General features: G+C 38.1%; 1 protein-coding gene across 2 annotated transcripts in view; it reads left to right on the top strand.

Moving 5' to 3' along the window:
- ST8SIA4 (ST8 alpha-N-acetyl-neuraminide alpha-2,8-sialyltransferase 4) overlaps positions 1-23,396 on the top strand; it is a 66,815-nt gene that overhangs the window by 18,409 nt on the left and 25,010 nt on the right. For both annotated transcript variants that reach the window (XM_064437902.1, XM_064437903.1), the window contains exon 4: positions 9,998-10,291. In XM_064437902.1, coding sequence (XP_064293972.1) covers positions 9,998-10,291 — 294 coding nt within the window. The remainder of the gene's footprint in view (positions 1-9,997; positions 10,292-23,396) is intronic.

Below are 23,396 nucleotides of genomic sequence, written 5' to 3'. Positions count from 1 at the left end.
TTTGAGATATTCAGTATATTCAGTGCCTTCTATATAATGTCTCTCAGAGAACATTGATCCAACAGACACAGGATAATTAGGAAACTTCTGTTATGAAAAATGTTTAAAAATATGCACCTAGACTAGAGTCAAATAATAAGCATGCCTGCAAACCAACATATAATTCTGTCAGCAAATTTACAAATAAAACAATACAATTCTTCTTGTTTAGATGTCTCTGAAAGTACATAAATAAGGGTCATTTTTGCAAGCAAGGTAATATCTTGTCAGCATAAGCAGATTTACTGTATTTACTGAACATTTTAAACTGGCTTGGTTTTAATTACTTGATCACATAAGGCCTTATTTTGTTCTCGTGGCACCAGAAATCAGGAGTCTAGGGACATATCTTCTGCTAGGATAAAATGGATTAGTTCCACAAGTTTAGTGAAGTCATGCCCATTTTGACAGTAGAAAATGTGACCCATCTAGATAAAACAGGAAGCAAGGAGACTCTTTGCTATTAAACCCCCCCTGTCCTGACTATAAACTACTTCCTATTTCCCATATTGCCTTCCTTTGTACCTTTTATGATTTTACACCCTGTTAAGTGACTATTAATCCTTGTACGTCTGCTGCTTTTGTAGTAGTGAGCTAAGGCATGCTGCATTGTGATACTATACCCAGAAAGGGAGTGAAGCATTCCAAATCTCTAATTCCATAAAATAAGTTAGAATGAAGATATGACATAATCAATCAGATGACATTTAAAATATGTAAATGGCACAGTGCTGTGGCAGGAGCTGTTTTTGCATGGTACTGTTTTCAGCTGTTTCTCTAGCTTTTGGGTCAGATACATGGTACTCAGTCCCTATGAGATTTAAATGCAATTCATCTTATTCCCCCATTCCGTGCACTTTCTTATGCTGAAATTCTCATACCAGGGCTGTGTTAGCTGTTATGTCTCACAGATCAGATGAACTTGTTATAGTAAGCGGTACATTTAGAAATGCAGTAGTTACATAGGACTTCCTGAAAAATATGATACTTTGGGTAAATGTAAAATAACAGTACTAAACATTGCCAAGTAATAACATTCAGGTTCCTGGGATCACTTTTGGCAGCCATTAAGTACCAAAAAGAGTTCAATTCAGCTTTGGGTTCAGAATTTGAACAATACCAGAGATTAGAAGAAATTTTTCTTTTAATTAATGGAATTCAGCATTCATGATGGGAATTTTCAAAAGCAGAGGCCAAGTCAAGCTTTGGAGTTATTTGGTTTAAAACAAATAAACAAAAACCCCCAAACCTAGGAAATAATCTTGTGGTTTTTCTCATGGTGACACTACTTCTGGAAAAGTCCTTTTTGTTTCAGTTGGACTATATGGACAGCGGGCCTGTTGAGTAAAGCTGTTTGACTAGTTTAGGACTGTTCTGACAAGGAACAGGCATGAGAGAATATTAATTGCTTCTTTCTTTGGATTGAAGTGAGATTTTTTTTTTTGAAGTGCGATTACAACTCTTCTTTCTCCCATTGGAGCGTTTCCTGCTAACTCTGCCAGCATCTAGGAATCAAGCTGAATATTTTTACCATCATTGGTGATAAAATTTTTCTGGGCAAAAGCAGCTCTTATTTTTCCAATATCCTTTGCCTAATTTTTTACCATGGCAATTTGTGTAGTTAGTGAAGTTGACATGGAAAAAAAATTGTAGTCCTTTAATAAATTTGCAGAGATAATATGTGAAGAGGAAGATAATCTGTTTTCTTCCTCCCCGATGTCTGGGTTTCGTGGGTAAGCAATTGTGATATGAACAGAAGACAGTGTATGTATTCAGGAACAAGAAAAGGACAGACGTCCTAACCATGCCATGGAGTTGTGGTTGTCATTTTGGGAGAACAATTTAAATTTCTCTGCATTTCTCTGCTAATCTTAATATGTAACCAGAGAGTGGTAGTAGCTTATTTCTCTGTGTTGTCAGAATAAAAATATCTAGGATTTTAATGCACTTATATTCTGGAACTTTTTTTTTGTAACTTGTATCCGCTTTTATATCCAAATATTTATTTAATATACCTTGATTGGCTCTGAGCATCCAGCTCTACTGGTACAAGGGTTATGCTCCAATCTGTTGAAAGCGAAGTTGCCAATTTTACAGACTTATTTTAACACATGATTCGTCCCTTAAAAATGGCATTGGAATACACCACGACGAGGTCATTAGATGTTTTTCAGCTCTCAAATGTGGCGGCTCTGTTTTTGCCCTCTGTGTTTTCTTGCAAATTGTTACACTGCATTGAAATGTTAATTGAAAGTAGAAGCCAGAAAGCTGTCATCTTCAGATATTCTTGCTCAGTGATTTGGGTGCCTGTGAAAGGGAGAGTGCTAATGCAGCTGTTCGGTGCTTCCAGTCAAGTTAGACGTGGACAGCCTCAGGAGAAGCTTGGAGAAGGCCTGCCTTCTTATGGCCACATTTTCCCTTTTTGGCTTCACCTTATGACTTCTTCAGCTGCTGGAAGGGTCCTTGTATGACCGCTACTCCAGGCAGCCTATCATGGGGCAAGAGCTGACACAGAGATTTTTTACGAAACAATCTCTTGCTCAGTCAGTACGTAGCACCTACTGCTACCTGTGCTGGTGGGTCACAGTACTGGGTACACTTCATAAGCATTTATAATTCCACCCTTGGTGCAGCTTCCAACTTTTTTTTTTTTTTTTATAAAAAAGGAGGTTAATTCTTAACTAGGTGATATGGGAGGAGATTTAAGGATATAAGTTTAGAAGGCTAAGGAGACAGCAGTAATAAGTGACTTCTGTAAACCCATATGCAAATCATCAAAGATTCTGAAGCAGTTTCGTAAATAAATAGGTGTCCTCTGAGCATTCAAATGTAGAGCACATAGGGTTAGCCTGTTTCTTTCTTTAATTATCCCAAGATAAAAGGGTAAAATTCTTTTAAAGTTGCTTATGGTTGTTGTTGATAATACAGAGTTTTCAATTTAGTAGGTTTCTGAACACTTTCAAATGCAGGAAAGCTTCACTAATCCATTTGTTCATTGACGAAGTGTTTTGATTAAGAAGTGTGATAATGTTCAGAACAGTCTTAGTCTAAACGTTGCCTTTTTTGCTGTTCTCCATTTTTGAATGTTCAAACTACTGCTTTTTTCTACATTCAAAACTCTTGACCCCAAAGTGCTTCTCCTAAACAATGAAAACAATAATTTTGCCTGAATTTATTTCAAGGGTAATAAAACTTTCTGTAACCCTTTCTGTCTCACAATGTTGCAGAACTGTTCTAAACTTTTCTATATCAGAATGGTAACGCTTCTGTAGTGTTTTGATAATTGTCTTATAGACTATGCCCTTTATAGACAGTAATGTGTAAAGATATTTTCGCATAAAAAGTCAAAGATACAGGTATTCAGGAAACTACTAAGTTCCATTTCTCAGGTTTTCTTACATTAAAATATAATTCTCAGTATTTCACTGCTGTAGGGTTTGGGTTTTTTTCATATGCAACAAACTTTCAGTGATAGAAATTCCTATCTTTTTTTGGTGTCAGAGTAATGGTATTGGAAAGAACAGTAAGACTCTGTAATTTGTGGGTAATGTTGCAGTAAGGACTCACAATAAGGAGGTAAATAATGTGTTTTGCTACTGTTTCTAAAATACCACTTACGCCTTTTCCGTCACCTCACTGTGCTGTGTCAATCGAGGATAACTTACATTTCAGTCACTGGGGTTGAGGAAGATGCTAGGAAGAAAGAATTTAATGATTATCAGTATAGGTCCTAGTTTGGGCAACAAGAAGTAATGACATTTATTAACAAGTGATGTTACAACAATGCATCTTCTAACTAAAATAAAATCTGTCATAAATTCAGGATTCTTGTGGATTTGTGTTATAAAAGGGGATATCAGGTCAGTAATGGTATATTTTACATGGCATACCTTAAAAGACAGCTGTGATTCCTGTGTGTGAATAGAATCCATAATTATGCTGTACCTGAGCCTCTACACAGCTTGCAGCTCTCATGAGACATTCTCCGTTATGCCATGCAGAAGATAAAGACTGGGATGAAATGCGATATGTCAGGGGATTCCCTGATAATCCAGATGCATATAGTTCTTTTGATGCAATTTTAGTTTTATGAGGAGCCAAGGAAGTATACAGAACTTGTGACAATCCATACATTTTACTAATATTAGATTTAGCGGGGGAGATAAGTTTGTGCATGTTTTTTTTTTTTTTTGTAAACTTACCTTTTTGGGGTGTACGTGTATGTGAAAGTTATCACAGTGCTGCTGGACATGTTTCTTTGAAGAACCCTGTGAAATGATGTGCTACATATACACAGGTTTTAGGGTGATGGGCTTCCTGCAGGTAGACTGGGTAGAGAGTACTACAACTGTTAAGTTGTCTGCTGCCTTGAACTTAATTTTTTTTCCTCCTGTGTGCTTGAGCCTTGAATTTTACTTTCACATCCAAGTGTTTCTTAAAATGTCAAGAACCTTTGAGTTCAAGATTGCAGGAATCTGGATATGAACCTGAATATAAAAGCTGGCAGCCTATTCAGGGAAGAGTGTATGTATGTTACTGACACTAGGTTAGGTACTGCCTTATGTTTCAGAGAGGTTTAATATTTGTCTTCCACCAACAATCTAATTTTCATTTTCTGGCTTCTCAAAGTATATGTTGTTAATATTGTGTGATGGATATTTTTTGGCTTTGCTTTACAAGGAGAAGATATTAATGAAACAAAGTGTATTTTTACAGCACTTCTGTGCCGCCTGGGCTTTAGAGTGATTTCTGAATATTTATTTCAACTTGTAAACCTCAAGTGCACACACTGTAAAAGGATTAACAAGTGTACAGATTCATGGCCAATTTGTATTATTACTGTGTGAAGAATATTCTTTTAGTTCTCAATGTCAAATAAAATTGAAATGGTAATCACTTTTACTGAAGCAAATTTTTATGGCTTTTATTTAAAATTAGCTTGAAAAAAAACACCCCTGTATATGGCCAATGAATATTATGTATTGGACATTTGCGTGCCTATACATGAGCTATACTTTTATTAGTGACAAAGCAAGCTCAGCTGAATCTCTGTGGAGTAACTGACTTCACCTTTAAGTGTATTTTTGTGAATATGATTTTACTATTTTCTTTGTTAAGCTCTGCCCTTTAAAAGGCTAAGTATGTAATGGGTTGGTTTGGGCCATGAAGGCATCACAGCAACCCAGGGCTGATTACTTGATATATGTGTGGTATAGCAGCACTTACTCCATTCTTCAGTCTTTTCTCATGGCATGCAACTCCAGCCATTAGCAATTTGGTTCTTTTTTCCCCCACATTTTTTCTTGATTATATCCCACTGTAACTAATATGCAACAGACCATTGTGGAAGAAGCAGGTTTTCAATCACCTGAGACTTTTTGGTCTGTGTATCTTAGGATCTCAGTTGTTCTACAGATACCCAAATACTGTGTGATATTTCATGCATGAACTAATTTTTCCCTTTTACCCCAGATCTCTTTTTAGTAATAACATTTCAGTGCATGTTCCTGTTGAAAATCTGCTGCTGTCACACTGAAAGCTCATGTGTGGGAACCTCTGCATTTTTACTATGAGTATTTTTTTTATATGTATTTGCCTTTCGGTATCACGATTATACATGAGCACTATTTAAATTAGGTGGCCATGTAAACTAACTGATTACCTAAATCATATAATTGATGTCTGATAGTAAGTTTAGACTAACTGTTGAAATGGCTGTGCTGGGGTTTTGGATATGATCTGGGCTGATGTCATGGGAAGCGCCGGAACTGCAGTGTTAATTTGAGGTACCTTGCATATTATTGCCTGGGATACTACCAATCACACAGGTTATGAATGTTTCCGACTTCCCAATCTTTGTTTCATTAGACCAGTTTCTGAACATTTCTACTGTAGAGAGTGGTTAGAAGAAGTGAGGGAGCAAATAGTTAATATAACTGTTTGTTAGTTTAGTGCCAGGGAAAAAAGGAGCTAGAGTTTCTGATTAAACAAAATTATATAGAAAAAATAGCCATAAGCTTGTTAATTTTAAAGAAAACAGTGGGTTTTTTTTTTAATGGAAAAAAAATAGTGAAACAACTTATGAAAACCATTATTTTGCAAAATTAGTTTTGCTGGGGCAGGCTGCGTTTCATCATTTTCTCTGGAAAGGTCAATATCTTGGACTCATGAAATGGAGGTTTACAAACCTTTATATAATGCAATGTATATTCTCAGTGCTGAAACGTACAGCTGCTTGCTTAATCGCTCAAGTCATTCTTCAGTGCTATGTGACTGTTACTTCCAACCTGTTCTCATGTTCTTAGTGTTAGCAACCTTGTTGCAAGTTTGTCCTGCTCAGCTTTTACTGCAGCCCACTCCCTTGCAGGCTGGCTAACATGAAGGCAAATACTGAAGTTCTTTTAGAATGAATGGAGGATGATGGTATGTTGCAGAAAGTTGTGGTTTAGAGGCAAATTTTAAGCGATCATGTAGTTGCAAGGTATCAATAATGCAGCATGTGAGAAAGAGGAAACTCAGTAAATTAGTCTTCTGTTTATTCTTCCTGCTGGATTTGATACAGCAATGACATCTTAAAAAAAAATAATTAAGGTTTCATTTATTGTGTACAAATTTCTAGGCACATAACGGTAAATTGTGGTGCACAGTCCCCCTCATATACTCATTACTGTTGTAGATGTATTTGGCATTCTGTGCCTTATGACAAACAAGTTAGAAATAAAATAATACAACAGGGGAAGGGTATGGCATTGCCTGTTTCAAAGTTGTTCAGTTATTAGGCTTCTTAATTTGCCTTGCAAGAAAATAAGTATCGGTCTATGTGCGTCTCTGAATACGAAGTTTTCTTGAAAGAGTCCTGAGAATTGATCGGAGATCATTGACGTCTGCTAATAAAATAAACTTAAAAATTCCAACAACCGTGTGAAACTGTGGCATGGCATAAAGATGCATTAAAGGTTAAGATAAAAACTCTGAAACACGTAAAAAAAGCTATTTACATATACTCAAGTCTATATGCAAATACACAATAGCTAGTTTTATTAACCCTGAAACATACCTTTCTATAAAATTCTTGAACTCAGTTATCTGGTACTAGTAGTTTAGGGTAAGTGTTACAGTTCATCACTAGCACATAAACTCTAGAACTCATGTGGAAATACTTCCGACATAACTGCTCCGTTTACACCCTACAGAAGAATTTGCTGATGTTAATTGGTGGGTTTTAGCAGATGTTTTATATTTTCCAACTGTGTCAATAAATGTAGAGTAATTATTCAATATTGGCACTTCTAATTTAATGAGCACTAAAATCATTCTTTGAAGGAAGTAACCTCTAACAAAATAAGAAGTGGCTTAATGAGGGTAATATTTTTATAACTCGGTCAACTACAACTAATTTAGTAATGTTTATTTCCTTAACAGAGATAGAAATTTGTGTAGAGTTTGTCTTAGATTCATATTCTACTAAAATAACCATCTTAGCAATGTACTGCTAACAGCTTCTAGTTACTTCTTTGAAAACGGAGACTTTCAAAGTGCAAATGTACTTATGTTATTTCAAACATCAGCACTGCTACTAATCCAGATTAGATAACTGAATTTTTAAAAGATCAAAGGTTAAGAGGTGTTCAGCATTTGGAAAGCAAAATGCTTTACCTGCCGCCAATACTATAATCAGGGGTCTACTCTGAGACACTAAAGCTTGAAAAATATGACTATTCTAAATAACTGTTCACAGACAACTCCATTGTTACTGGGTGTATTTGGATCGCTTATTACTTTCTTGAAAGATCTGAATATGGAATATGTTAAGAATATATACTGCTTATGCTGTATACCTTTTAAAAATACAGTATTTGATATTAAGTATATTGCTGATGAAGCAGTAATGACATGCAAGGTAGGTAGACCTTGTATTTCATATGTCTGTGAGGTTCCCCCCCCCCCCAGGATCTAGGTGCAATTCCATTTACATACTTGTTGCAAACTGCATACACTTCTAAGATTTCAGCACTGTTGCTGTTGGGAGATCAGAAAGGAGCTGTCAAAAGACATGGAATCACAGTAGAACCATAAGGCCTGTGTTATATATGCACACTTTGCATATGGCATCCTGCTTTTAAACAAGTAGTGTTGGTACATAGGGACTTCCCAAAGTTGGACACAGAGAGAGCAGGATTTACAATGTCAAGCTCTGTCTTATATTTCTAAGTAATAGATGTCGTCACGTGCATACACGTGTGACTACTGATAAAAATCCTGCTGTGCAAGAATCCTTCATTATGTTGTGCAGTCTGCCCTTAAAAGAGGTATTTTCAAAAACAGCAGTAATTCTTTGAATTTGATTGGTTAATTTTAAGACTTTGGTTTGATTTTTTTATTTTTTAGATTTTATGCAACACCAAAATTTTGACAATTCCAGGTTATAGGTTCATGCATTAAGGTTTTTAGAAGCAATTTTCAAAACCAGTATTGAAATCAGTGGGAGTTATTCTTGTGCCCTAACTACCATTTTCTAAAAAATATTGCTCTTAGCAGCCTGTAATGCATGCAGATGGGTTGTGGAATAGATATATAAAGATACTGAAGAATGTAAATCTGTTTCCTAAGAAAGCCCACACCTCATCAGAAACTTGGACAGATTTATCTCCTAAGAATATATAGACTTTATGGTCTTCAGAACATTTCTTTCTGAAGAAGATAGGGCCACTTCTTAGCTGATAGTTACAGAATGAGAATGATGTTCTGAGGAATTAGTATTAGCAGTCAAGACTATGTCATCGGTTGGTGTGAATATTGCCCTGCTGACTTCTGTTATTTTTATACAACATTGGAGATCTGGCATTAGAAGATGTTAGGGGATAAGCTTAAGTAAAAAGTTTACTGTTCCAAAATATAACTGTAGAACTAATAGAATACTACTTATATTAGGAATATAATCAAATTCAAATGTTCTGAGGGACGTAGTTCCAACGTTGCTTCTTAACCTCTGTCACATCAACAGGGCAGTTTGTTAAATTGTGGAAATATTGTTGTGTCAAGATAACTCATTTGGGGCATAACAGCTACAGGCTAATTCACTGAGGATCTTGTGGAGGTGATTTGTCTCAGTTGGCTCATACTGGTCACTGAAATCACAATTGATTTCTGAACTGCATTTTGTCACCTACAGCCAGTGCTGCACATGGAGAATGCTGCCTCTGTGTGATCACATACGTATGTATATTTATAACTGAGGTAAAAACCTATGCTGAAGAAAAGCTGATGAGACCTTTTACACAAGCCTAGGAAAAAAGCAGAAATCTACTGCAAAATTAAACGAGGTTTGAAAATAACACATCAAGGAAAAATCGAAAGATTAATACTTTTTTAAAAAAATTCATTTTCAATGAAATGAAAATACTAAATTTCAAAACATCCAATCAGCTGCAGTGATAATATCAAAACCCAAAATACCAGAACCTCATCTAATGTGGTAAGGTTCATTTGTAAATCATATATAAGTACTGTATTGTAAAAAATATGCAATGACTAACCTGTATGAAATATACCTTAATTGGCTGGCGTGGCTTAAATTAAATAGTGTGAGCTGTTGCTAACATGATGACAAATGAACACTAATAAAAGGTAACAGGTGTCAGAAAGCATACTCTTATTCCTTCCTAAGTGCTACTACTCTAGCTGCCAATGCATTTTAAAGCATGATGACATGGTTTTCAAACGTACAATTTTTTTTTCTTGCAGCACTATGTACGTTTAATGTTTTTAAGAAATTTGTCTGAGTGTCCATGTTGGGTAAAATGCAGTGTTATCACATGTGTTATCACTGGAATTTTCTTCTCACTTTAAACTGAGATGGGCTTGCATGTTCATTTTCATCTTTCCTTTCATGCACACATTTTTCTGAGTTAATGTTTCATATTTATTTTTACTTTTTCATTAATTTCTTCCTTTTCAGGTGCAATCTAGCTCCTGTGGTGGAGTTTGCTGCCGATGTGGGAACTAAATCTGATTTTATTACCATGAACCCATCAGTTGTACAAAGAGCATTTGGAGGCTTTCGGAATGAGAGTGACAGAGAAAAATTTGTGAATAGACTCTCCATGCTGAATGACAGTGTCCTTTGGATCCCTGCTTTCATGGTCAAAGGTGGAGAGAAGCATGTGGAGTGGGTTAATGCATTAATCCTTAAGAATAAATTGAAAGTGCGAACCGCCTATCCATCACTGAGACTTATTCATGCTGTCAGAGGGTAAGTGTCTGGAAAAGATTGGTCTGTCCTTGGCACAATGAAGCTCATAACCAGAATTCCTAGCAGGCAGAAAAAAACCTCAAGTAAAATGTGAAAAGCAGTATGATATTTCCATTATAGTTGTAATGGATTGCATTTATGATAAAATAAGTTTGTTTGGTAATATATGTTGTCCATGCATTTAGCCTGCAAACAACTGAAATGCACTATCAGAATAACTTTTCACTTTCACTTTTAAGTACAAAAATTTTTTATGGTCCTTACAGTGATACATGTATGAAAAAATAGTCTGAATTCAAAAGATATCTGTGAATCATCAAATCAGAGGACAATGAAAGTGCTACGTGTTTTCTTTTGGGCAAGACTATGGAGATAAAAAATATAATTTAAACTGCATAGAGGGTAGGGTAACAACCATGTAAATAATGAAGTCTGGCAGATCTGAAAATAACGAACTCCTTCCTAAAACGCCTAGGATTTTGTAGCAATGTTTCTCCTTTTGAATTTGGCCAGATGCTTGGCAATTCAAAAACATTGATCAGAATCACTGAAAACATTATTAATGTAATGAGTTGTTAAAAAAAATGCATCCATGCTTTGTGGATTGAAAACTGTGGGTTTTTTCAACCCCATAATTAAACAAGACTTGTCAGATGAAGGCTCCCATGTCTTTTTCACAACGAGTAAGTATATAGGGCTATGCATGAAAAACATTCAGAAGATGACGGTAGTGTAGTATCTGTTTGTGTAGTGAATTATGACAGTATGATAATGTTAAGCTTGAGTTCCTTGAACTGTGCGGTCTGTTTGTGGGGTTTTGGGTGATGCTTTAGAGTATTAGTATTGTTTGTACACCAGTTACTGATTATGTATCTGCCTAAAAAGTAGGTTCTGTTACAGCAGCATAGATAAGATCATAGGGGATATTTGAACTGTTACCCTAACCTACTATGAGAATATGAGAATAAAGCTTAGAATTATGTTGTTCTTGAGGACAGTAGGACTTCTGAATATGCTCTTCTCCTTCTGCCTTGTCTCAAAAAGATTAACTGCTGTGTTCTTCATGTGGTACACTTCTGGCACTGGAAGGAAAGACTGTTCTCTTTATAATTTGGAAATCCTTTAATTTTTTACTGAGTTGCTCAGTTTCCATAGTTATTTGTTTTATTACACAGTTACAGTTTAGCTATTTATGGGCCTTGGTTATGTTGAATTTTCAGGTATTCCAAATGCCTACAACACATGGATAGGTGTAGTGGATTTTGTGCGTGCGTGTGTAAAACACAATAAATAAAATAACTTCCAGTTTACAAACAGCTGTTCTCATTCCCATCTGCTAAATCTGAGCAAAATTATCAAATGTGAATGGTAATTCAGAATGTGCAGTCTTTTAGTTGGCCAACTTGAAGGCCCTTTAGCAGGTTTTGTCTTAAAAAAAATTAGCACCTACATTGTCTCTCTGAAAGAAAGGCAACAAAAACTCTGCAGTCACAATTGGTGTTGAAGATTTAAACTGTACTGTACTTCAGATTATACCTAGCAGTGTCCCCTGATATGACTGCACAAATTTGTCAGTTTGTTGAATCTGTGCTCTAAACATTAGGTCCTCCAATTCAAGCCTTGTTGTTTAATCACCATGCTTTCACTTTTTTGTTCTTGTGGGAAATAACAGAATACCATCATGTATTCTTTACTGTTCTTTGTAATTTGAGTAAGAGCAAAACAAGAAGTCAAATTTATCTTTGGTCTAAGTCTTGACTACAAAGTGAGGTGCATGATTTGAATATGTCTCCAAACGTCAAGTTTGGAAGTGATATAGTTACCACTACTACATTTGGAACAAATACTGTTTAGATTTCTTCGAAGGCAATCTTAAAACCACCAGCCCATGCTAAGGAGGTTATTATTACCACAAAGTTAAATCTAGGGAAAGAGTATCGTCTCTTTATGCTTTGAATTATATCCCTTTAAAATAAGTTAGGTTTATATGTCAAATGAAATACCATGGTAGTATGAGAAATAAATAAGCAAGAACTGTTCCTAAATTATGGCTTTTATGACAATGGGAGTTTCCCCAGGAACCATAGCCTGTTAGGAAGGAACGGAATCCACCTGTCTAAAAGGGGCAAGGGAATCTTTGGCAGCAGGCTGGCCAACTTGGTGAGGCAGGCTTTACCCTGAAGGCCTCAGAGGGCAAGGTCCAAAGTGGCAACGCTAGTGCCATCACATCCAACAGGGGAATAAGCCAGGCCAAGCAGAGCAGTGACAAAGGTGCCGTAGCTGCCTCACAAGATGACAGTCAGAAGAACAACCACCTCAGGGGTGTGTATGGCTATAGAGGATCCTTGTGCACCTCTCTGAAATGCCTGTGCACCACACATGCATGCGCACAGCATGGGGAATAACAGGAGGAACTAGAGATCCGTGTGCGGTCGCAGGACCACGACCTCATTGCAATTACAGAGACATGGTGGGACAGCTCGCATGACTGGAATGTAGTCATGGACGGCTACGTACTTCTTAGGAAGTACAAGCCAACACAGCGAGGTGTGGGAGTTGCTCTTTATGTGAGGGAGCAACTGGAATGTATCAAGCTCTGCCTAAGGGTGGAGGAAGAACGAGTCAAGAGCTTATGGGTAAAAATTAACGGGGAGGCAAACATGGGTGACACCATTGTGGACATTTGCTACAGGCCACCTGATCAGGAAGAGGAATTCGACAAGGCCATCTACAGACAGCTGGAAGTAGCCTCACAATCACAGGCCCTGGTCTAAGGATTACAACCTTGGAGTTCAGGAGAGCTAACTTTGGCCTCTTCAAAGACCTGCTTGGAGGAATGCCTTGGGTTAGGGCTCTTGAAGGTGTGGAGGTCCAAGAGAGTTGGTCAGTAGTGAAGTACCACTTGCTCCAAGCTCAAGATCATTGCATGCCTAGGAGGAAGAAGTCAAGCAAAGGAGCCAGGAGACCTGCATGGATAAGCAAAGAGCTTCTAGAAAAACTCACATGGAAGAAAGAGGTTTACAGTATGCAAAGAAAGGGACTGGCCACTTGGGAGGAATATAGGAACATTGTCAGGGTGCGCAGAGATGCAACAAGGAAGGCAAGGCCCCCTTGGAACTCCGTTTGGCAAGGGATGTCAAAGATAACAAGAAGGGCTTCTTCAAAGAGATAGGTAGTGAAAGAAAGACTGAGGAAACCGTGGGCCTGCTGCCGAATGAGGTGGGTGCCCTGGTGAAGCAGGATGCAGCAGAGAAGGTGGAGATACCAAATGCCTTCTTTGCTTTGGTCTCTACTGCTAAAGGCTGGCCCTCAGGCGTCTCAGCCCGCAGAGGTGAGAGAGAAAATCTCGAGAAAGGAAGGCTTCCCCTTAGTTGAGGAGGACTGGGTTAGAGATCATTTAGGCAAAGTGGATCCTCACAACTCCATGGGCCCTGATGGGATGCACCCACGAGTGCTGAGGGAGCTGGTGGATGCTGTTTCTAAGCCATTCCCCATCATTTCTGAAAGGTCATGGAGGACAGGAGATGTGCCCGAGGACTGGAGGAAAGCAAATGTCACTCCAGTCTTCAGAAAGGACAAGAGAGAGGAGTCAGGAAATGACAGGCCAGTCAGCCTCAGCTCCATTCCCAGAAAGGTAATGGAGCACTTCATCCTGGAGGTCATCTCCAGGCATGCAGAGGACAAGAAGGTTATCAGGAACAGCCAACATGGATTCCCCAAGGGCAAATCATGCTTGACCAACCTGATAGCCTTCTATGAGGGTGTGACTGGCTGGGTCAATGAAGGGAGAGCAGTGGATATTGTTTACCTTGACTTCAGCAAGGCTTTTGACACCATCTTCCATAACATCCTCATAAACAAGATAAGGAAGTGTGAGCAAGATGAGTGAATAGTGAGATGGGCTGAGAACTGGCTCAATAGCAGAGCTCAGAGGGTTGTGATCAGTGGTGCAGCATCTGAATGGAGGCCTGTCATTAGTGGTGTTCCCCAGGGGTCTGTGCTGGGTCCAGTCCTGTTCAACATCAATGACCTGGACGAAGGGATAGAATGTGCCCTCAGCAAGTTTGCTGATGATACAAAACTGAGAGGAGTGGCTGATACACCAAGGCTGTGCAGCCATATAGTGTGAGACCTGGACAGGTTGGAGAGCTGGGCTGAGGAGAACCTGATGAAATTCAACAAAAGTGAGCGTAAGACTCTGCACCTGGGGAGGAACAACCCCACGCAGCATTACAGGTTGTGGGTTGACTTGCTGGAAAGCAGCTCTGCTGAGAGGGACCTGGGAGTGTTGGTGGACAGCAAGTTGACCATGAGCCAGCACTGTGCCTTTGTGGCCAAGAAGGCCAAGGGTATCCTGGGCTGCATTAAAAGGATTGTGGCCAGCAGATCGAGAGAGGTTATCCTCCCCCTCTACTCCACCCTAGTGAGACCACATCTGGAGTACTGCATCCAGATCTGGCGTCTACAGTTCAAGAACGGCAGGGAACTACTGGAGAGAGTTCAGCAGAGAGCTACAAAGATGATCAGGGGACTGGAGCATCTCTGTTATGAGAAAAAGGCTGAGGACCTGGGTGTTTTTAATCTGGAGGAGACTGAGAGGGTCTCTTATCAATGCTTATAAATATCTAAAGGGTGGCTGTGAAGAGGATGGGGCCAGACTCTTTTCAGTGGTGCCCAATGACAGGACAAGGGCAATGGGCACAAATTGGGACACAGGGAGTTCCACCTGAATATGTGGAAAAACTTCTTTCCTGTGAGGGTGCCAGAGCAGTGGAAGAGGCTGCCCAGGGAGGTTGTGGAGTCTCCTTCCCTGGAAACATTCCAAACGTGCCTGGACATGGTCCTGTGCCCCCTGCGGTAGGTGTCTCTGCTCAAGTCATGGGGTTGCACAAGATAATTTCCAGAGGTGCCTTCTAACCCCTACCATTCTGTGACTCTGATTCTGTAAATTAAAATGTGCTTGAGCTAAAAAGTAATATTTTCTATAGATAAGTAAACTTATTTGAATAATAAAGTAAAATTTATAGCTGCATAACCTGATTATCAATCAGCCCTTTCTAAGCAGTAAGACTTGGGAGAATTTAAGCAAATTACAGCTCCTAACTTCAGTTTGAAACTAATGAACAGCAAAGTCTGCTGCCATTTAAAACATTGTTTGCAACTTCCATTCTTAATTTTAAGGAGGATCTTCATAATACTCTCTTCTATCTTCTATCTTATTGTGCTCATGTTTCTTTTAAATTCAGTGTAAACCAGTGATTTATGAGCCTCTGAAGAGGTACTACCTAAAACGAACTCTTATAAAACATTGTTTTATGAATTTGAACTATTTTTGTGTATTTCTTTTGATATATTTGATATATTTGTTTATTTGATGCTTTTGCAAACTCTCTGCTTGCAAGTTTAAGCCTTTGTGACCGTGTTAGCAGTGACGGCCTAGTAGAGGCCTGTGGTGCTGCAAAAGAGAAAGGGTAAAATAAACATAATATGAAGATTTCTGTTAGTTGAATGAGAAGTGAAAACAGGAAATCAGCCCACAAAATCTGCATATTAAAACACACAGTAAGACCTGTGCAGAGCATCTAATCTCCTTCGTAGGGTACCTGAGCATATGTGCAAGACTATGAGGATGCAAGGCTTATGTGACGTCTTTCAGCCTCTTAAGCCATAAGAGGGAGATGGAGTTTGATTTATTGATTAAAGCATGATAAGGAAAGCTGAACTTCAAGAAGCAGTTTTTGTAGACTGTCTTACTTTACTCAAGGAAAGTACTTGCATCTGCAGCCTTTTTTATTTATAGACTCTGAGCTTTCTCAAATAGCTTTATCTTTGTGTTCAAATGTAGCTTGGTGATTGTCACTGAAGGCTACAAAAGTGTAGAGCAGACACATGGGCATGTAGCATTTGCAATCACTGTCCTGTATGAATATTTGTAACATCCCCAAACTCCTCTTAACCTTCACACAAGTAAGTATTCACTTCTTTTGTTTCCAGCCTTTTGCCTTGATAATTAAAACACATTCTGGATTTACTCTTTATGTAAGTGCGTACATATTGCATTAAATAATTTATATGAAGGTAGTTAGAGCTGGTTTAAATTAGATTTTAATGATAGGAGAATCAGTCAAGAGTCAGTATGGGTCTTATCTTGCTTCTTATATCTTGAAACTCTCCCCAGTTCATAACGACTTAAACAGAGTGAGATTTTTGATAGTCCATTCCTAAGACATAATACCAGGAGGGTCTACTGAAGAACTGTTCCTCAAATTGAAAGCATGTTCTTATGAAGACAAATATAAGGTGTGAATTTATGTTAATTAAGCTAAAAGATTCCCTTAAGTTGTTTTGGAAGACTCATGCACCCATGCAGTTTTTCCTGTACCACAGATACACCTGTGGATGTGGTCTACCGCAGGGCTATACCATATCCTCATCATTCAGCTGGTTGAAATGAGGCTTTTATTTGAAACTTTAATGTATTATATTGCAACTACAGGTCTTCATAATCTAAAAAAATAAAAAACACTGATACAGGCCTGAAAACTGCCTAAAAATAGATGATGTCTATTACAAAAAGTTACAATTATATTGTATCATCTTTTTCAGAAGAACAATTTCCCATTGTAAATTTAAATTGATATCAAGAGTTCTTTGATTTAATGCATCTAAAATTTTATTAGAAATATGGAAATGCAGTGTCTTATGGGCTCGTTTAGTAACTAGTCATTAATGAAGTAAAGTTCATCATTCCAGCCTGACAAATTAAATACTAATAGAGACATTTAATGCTGAAGGGTGCAGCCTGATGGCCACAAGGTTTGGGAAGTATTGTCTCTATTCCTTTTTGTGTGTATCACACTGCCAGATTGTTCAGGCAGATTAGGTTTTCCCTTCATCAGTCTTCAAAATACAAGGTAAAGGCATTTTCTAAAGACAGAACATCAACTTTCTTACACTTCTTTTCTGATCTAGTGAGGCCAAATTCTGCATTCCTACATACTGTTTTACATAATAACAGGGCAGTTTTGCTGCAGTCACGTATGGCACTGAAATTCTCTCTCCTAACTTTCCTTCTCATAACGAAAGAAACTTTCTAAGCAGCACATAGTATTTGGGAGTTGATCAGATAGCAGAATAATGACTGCATTCTGAGATCATTTTGAAAAACTTTATTTTTCCTGCCCATTTGTGCACTTTTTGGGTCATAAAAAAGGCAATGTGGTGTTTGAAAAAGAAACTGCTTTTTTACAGATTTCATGCCTTGTTAAACTTTTGTGAGTGGTAGCCTGTCCTCTAAAATCTTGCAGGGATTCGAAGTTTTGAGAACAGATTATGTAAATACTAAGTCCAACATGATAACTACTTTTTTGATCAGTAGCATATCTTAAATAGCCATTGGATTCAGATTTTTTACTTCAGTAGATTTAGATCAAGACATAATTTATTTTCTCTATTTGCTTTTGTACTCCTTGATCAGCATATTTGTATTTCAAGTTAGAATATTGGATTTGGAAAGTGATTTTGGGGCAGTTGCATGATTTTTTCACAAAGTGTTTCTAAAAGCTGTTTTATGGAACTTTAATTGGGCACACATTATTGACAAAAGAATTGAGTTAATCAGTGCATAACAGAGTTCAGGTTGGAACTAGAATCTATAAATGAAGAGCTTAACTGATTAAATGGATTTATTTGATCTCTAATACCATTACCAGGAAGGTTAATTATAAAGTAATTATAATGAGCAAACCACACGATTTTTTTAAAATTGAATTAAACAACAAATTTCAGAAACTTTTATATATTCATGTGACTGAGATTCAATGCTGAACTCTTTCAATAGGGTTATTTTTAATAATATTTTTCAAGAGAGATTATACTCTCCGAGGTGTAGACAGTGTCTCTGTAGGGTCTGGTCATTAGCAGCGCTCTAATGCATTAAACAGTAGGCAAACACTGAACCTGCTGGGTTTAGAGTCCATATCTTGTTGTTTACTTCCAATGGTGGCAGACAGCCAAACCTGAAAGCAGGACCAGCAGATGCTTTCTGCTATGGAACCTGCCTTGCAGTTCCCTGGAGAAAGTAGAGAGGGCTCCTGAGACTATGCGTGTTCTTGGTACATTAAGTGGAGGCCAGAGTTAACTCCCAGAGCCTCACACAGCTCTTCTTCTCCTGTTTCTACTTGCAGATATCTGCAGACATTTGCTGAAGAGGCAGACCACCACCACCCCCACACCCCACCAAGCGATAGTCTTTTACAATACAGTAGTTTTCTGAGGAGTTTTTTCTCATGTTTCCTCTTCCTGCTCCTCAAAACAAAGTTCTCACACTCATCTTCATGTGTAAGAATGTTTTCTTGGCTTTTTTTCCTATTGGAGCCATCCCATGAACTATTAGTCACTCAGCATTAATATCTCTGAAATTGTTTCACATAAGATTCCTTCCCGTCTTTTGGGTACGGAACAATTGCATGGACATCCTGTGGGATTTGCCTGTGCTTAACTTATTTCCTTCTTGCTACTGCCTGTGAAAAAGCAGTTGATCCTGCATTAAACAAGGCAGAATTCCCACTGAAATCTCTGTGTTTTGCCTGTGTAAAGAGTATGTTCTGCCTATTTATGGTCACTTTTCAGTGCAGAGTCTTTTTTCCTTTATTAGTGAAAGTAAACAGCTGCTGTTTGAATGTAGTGACCTTTTACACAACTTCACCATAGCTCCAGAGACCTTTGCTGTGGGAATTACAGAAAAAATACTTCAACAAACTCAAACATGCAGAAATCAAATAGTTCTCCTGCAGCTCTGTGCTAATAAAGAAATAAGTGCTGGAAGCAATTTGTATTGTAAACATTTCTGTTTCTTTTCTTACTACTAACAGACTTTACTTTGTTTCTTTACTGCTAAATTATATTTCTTAAGAACATTTTGGAGTACATGGATGAATTAATGATCACTGCAGAAAACAAAAGATGGAAAAATGGGCATTAAGCTAAAAATAAAATACTATACTTAATATAAAATGACATGTCTTTTGCACCATGTCACGCAAATATTCAAAATATTAGGAAAAGAATTTACATGTTTCCCCACTTTTCAGTGGAGTACAATCCCATTTTTCGTATATGTGGATGTTAAAATAGGAGTTCCATATTACAGTACCCTGTGCCCTTGCATAATGCATCAGTAGAGCTGGCTGTGTTTGATTAAATTATACAATGAAATAGGATGCCAGTTAGTCCGGATTTTCAGAGCTTAGTCTATTGTGTGAAGTTGCTCTTCGGATCCTGGGATCCTGTCCTAATAGGAGAGCAGGAGGTGATGCTCTCATTCCTGAAGTGGAGGCACTCCAGTGTTGATCTTTCATCCCAGCAGCTAATTACCAGGGCTGCAGGGCTCATGCACCCCATGAGGGTGCCTTCTCATCTGGTTCAAAGTTTCTCAGGATGAGCTTTTATTTCCTTTGCCCAAGCTCTCCTATTTTATTGTGTTTCAGGAAGATTTAACAAGGTCTGTGAAGAGATATGTCACTTCTTGAGAGAAAGGAGAGCTTTTTCAATGGGGCAAACACAGCTAAAGTAGAAGAAGTCACAAGAGGGAAACTGAATGTGCACTAAACTACCTGCTTGTCTTATTTTTCATTGCCTGGATTCCTGCAAAGTAGGCCATGAACAGCCTGGTCATAATTGTAGGGAAAGAACTATTATTTTTATTTACTTTTTGATAATAAAATTCTGTAACATTTTTGTTTGGCGGGATGGGGCTGTGTCCCTTTTGCTGCTTTGTTCCTGATTATCAGCAACATATATACTTAAGACTTGTAAAACTTACTCTTCTGAGGTTGAACTTCAGGTTTCAACTACAGGAGAGCAACAGAATCAGTCATAAGAAAAATAGTAATGAAACTGCCCATTTTCAAGTTTTGCTGCATAGTTTATCTACCATGAGCAACGGCACTGTACCTAATGCTAATGAATGTTAGCGGGTAAGCAGAAAATAACACATCGTTTATTCACACAGTGTATTTGCAGTTTTATATTTATTCTGAAAACTATTTTTCTACTGTATTATTTTCTTCATTTTTAGGTGTTATTTTATATTCACTTGCATGAAATCTGTTAATTTCTGTGTTTCTGAAAACTATAAACATGTAAAATTAATTAACACTCATTTGGCCATATTGTACTCCTGCAATAAAAATTGTAGCTGTGCAGCTGAGAAGCAAACCAGAAACAGTTTTCTATAGTCCATCTTTGAGGAGCAAAGTACAGAGAGGACTGGAGTCAGCAGAGAGTCATGTTGGGAAGATATTAATAGGATGGGGAGTAGCTTCTCTCTTTTTTTTGACACATCAGTTGAGCTATCTGTTGATTCTTTATGATATATGTGAGCATGAGCAAGTTTTGTCAGTTTCCTTCCTTCTTTAAAGTGATGTTTCTAAGGTAAAACTTAAAATAATAATGATTCTGCTAATTTTTGTTTTGATAGTAGCGTCTACTAAGAGTTTTCAAAGATGTACACATTTAGCTTTGGTCTTACTGAGCTTTTGTGATGAGAAGCAGTTGTATTGAGCATCCAGCCAGTAAGAGATTTCTTCAAATGCTTGGTTAATTACTCAAGTAATGTAGAAATAAGCAAACCAAGCTATAGCGTTATACGCTATATGGTGTGACACTTCACTTTGGTCAGTTGAGGTCAGCTGTCTTGGCTGTGTCCCTTCTCAGCTTTTTGCCCACTACTGTCTGGCTAAAAATGCCTTTGCATCTGAACATTTCAGTAAAAGTGGAGTGTTATTATGATACCATGTTACGATATGACAAATTCTACTAGTTCTAAATATATTAAACTTTTTTTTTCCAAATAGATGCCTTCATGTGGAAAAACAGTAAGAAAAAGAAAATTTAAAAGACTGAAGCTTTTTTTTTTCTCTTTTGATCTGTTACATGTTTTTTTTGGGGAGGGGGGCAAAATAAAAAGCCCAAACTAAACCGAAAGAGAGAAGGTAGAAATGGATACACATGCCTGTGATTTGTTCCTTCTGTAATTCTTCTGTATTACACCACTAGCTCCCACACTGGCATTAGCAGAGCTAGATCAAGAACAGAGTATGGCACTTCTTTCTGCACAGATGACTGTGACAGATGAAAGATGATGCCACCAGATGCCATCAGTTACCTTTTACTCCAATTCAGGTCATCAGCTTGTTTGTGAAAATGAACGAACAGTCTAGTCTTTCAGTGAAATAATACACAGGACAATCCACCTTCAGTGGTGTCAGTATAGGAAGAAGCAGTATGGCTTAGTATCTTCTGTAGCCCTCCCTTTTTAGTGCACTAGCATCTTCAAGAATTCTTTAAGGGTTTTCTTTTTAAGCCCCTGGGTTCTTGTGTGTATATGGAGTCAGAAGCACTGAGTAGCATCTAGGGATTTTCTGTCTGAAGTTACCAAATGCCAAGGCATTGTGTAGGAGAAAAGCTCCTGTTCATTCCTCTTTCTGAGGTGTACTGGGTCTGGCTGAGATGGAGTTAACTTTCTTCATGGCAGTCCTGCGACAAAATCCAGGTGCTGTGTTTTGAATTTGTGGGTAAAACTGTGTTGGTAACACAGCAATGTTTTGGCTGTTGCGGAACAGGGCTTGCACAGCCTCAAAGCCGTCTTGTCTCACTCTTCCCCCACCAGTGAGTGAGCTGGTAGTGGGCAAAAAAACTGCGAAGGGACACAGCCAGGACAGCTGGCCTGAACTGACCAAAGGGAAATGCCATACCATATAGCGTCATGCTCAGCAAGCAATAAAAAGGTGGGCCTCAATCTGCTTGTGGGTGGTGATGAATGATTGCCCTTTCCCCCCCTCTCTTTCATTCACCTAGTAAGTTGTCTTTTTATTTTGGTCTATGGGTTTTCTTGCTTTTGCTCTTCCTGTTCTCTCTGCCATCTCACTGAGCAGGGAGCGGGAGAGCAGCTGTGTGGGTGCTTGGCTGCTGGCCAGGGTCAACCCACCACATGAGGGAAGGAATTTTTGTGTTTGCGACATCTGCCAAGTATAGGCTTTTCAGAGGCTAAAGGAAGCCACTAGCCTGATCCAGTTTGCATCAAAGAATTAAGAGACTGAGTTAGAAAGTGAGGAAAAGGTTGAGCATTGCTGTATTTCAGACACTTGGGAGATAAAGAGGCCGGGTCGTTAAGTCAGTGCTGTCATGCATAGTGATGTTTTAAACACAGAACATGTTTTGAAAGGAAATAACTCATTCATCAGACAACAGGTCTGGATTCTGCTTCTTTGGTGTTAGAAGGCAAGGTGCCTGCATTTCAGGTGGAATGAGATTTAATCTCTCACCAGTCCTCATTTCCTTCCCAGGACAGACCAAAGCCTCTGCCTCATTGTGTGTGCTGTCTTACACCTTTCTTTCAGCAGAGGTTATTCCTGTGAATCCTGTTCTTAGGTGTCCTACTGTCCTTATGCTCATGTATAGACATAAGGACGTGTCTATACATGTTTGGGAGGTTGACATTGTATGTGGATTCACTTTAGGAGTCTAATAGGATAAGGTTGGTTGAAGTCCTTTTTTGAGATTTGTATATCAGTCTTCAACAAGTGAATTAATGGGCCATAGGAAGAATTAAGAAAATAACCATTACTTCTAAAATGTAAAATAATAATTACTTTCATTTCTACCTTTTTTTAAAACAATATTTCTATATTGAAATAATAGTTGATATGCCTCATGAGCACTGCGGAGACAGCTTATTTACCTTTTCCATTCAGTATTTAGTGGGAACGAGAGTCATCGTTTGGATTTTTTGAAGCATATAGGTAATGAAATAGTCAAAGAAAATTGACTTAGAGAAAGTTTTTGCTAGAACTTGCCTTTCATTTTAAACTTTGTACTTTATTGGCTAGCAGTGGGATACAGCGGAATTTCTAACCAGAATGAGTAATCATTTTCTCTTACAGCTCGCAAGCAAAGAAGACCTGTAAAAAGATCTGAGATAAAAACCTATCAAGAACAAATGCAACTGCTGGTTTCAGGACATTTTGGAGGCTCATGAGGGTTTTTTTATTTTTATTTTTTCCATTTCAGTATAAATGTGGGCACACTCACCAGAGCGGTTGGC

This window comes from Phalacrocorax carbo, chromosome Z (assembly GCF_963921805.1).
Source record: "Phalacrocorax carbo chromosome Z, bPhaCar2.1, whole genome shotgun sequence".
Classification (NCBI taxonomy): Eukaryota; Metazoa; Chordata; class Aves; order Suliformes; family Phalacrocoracidae; genus Phalacrocorax; species Phalacrocorax carbo.
This window is presented reverse-complemented; position numbering and strand designations above follow the sequence as displayed.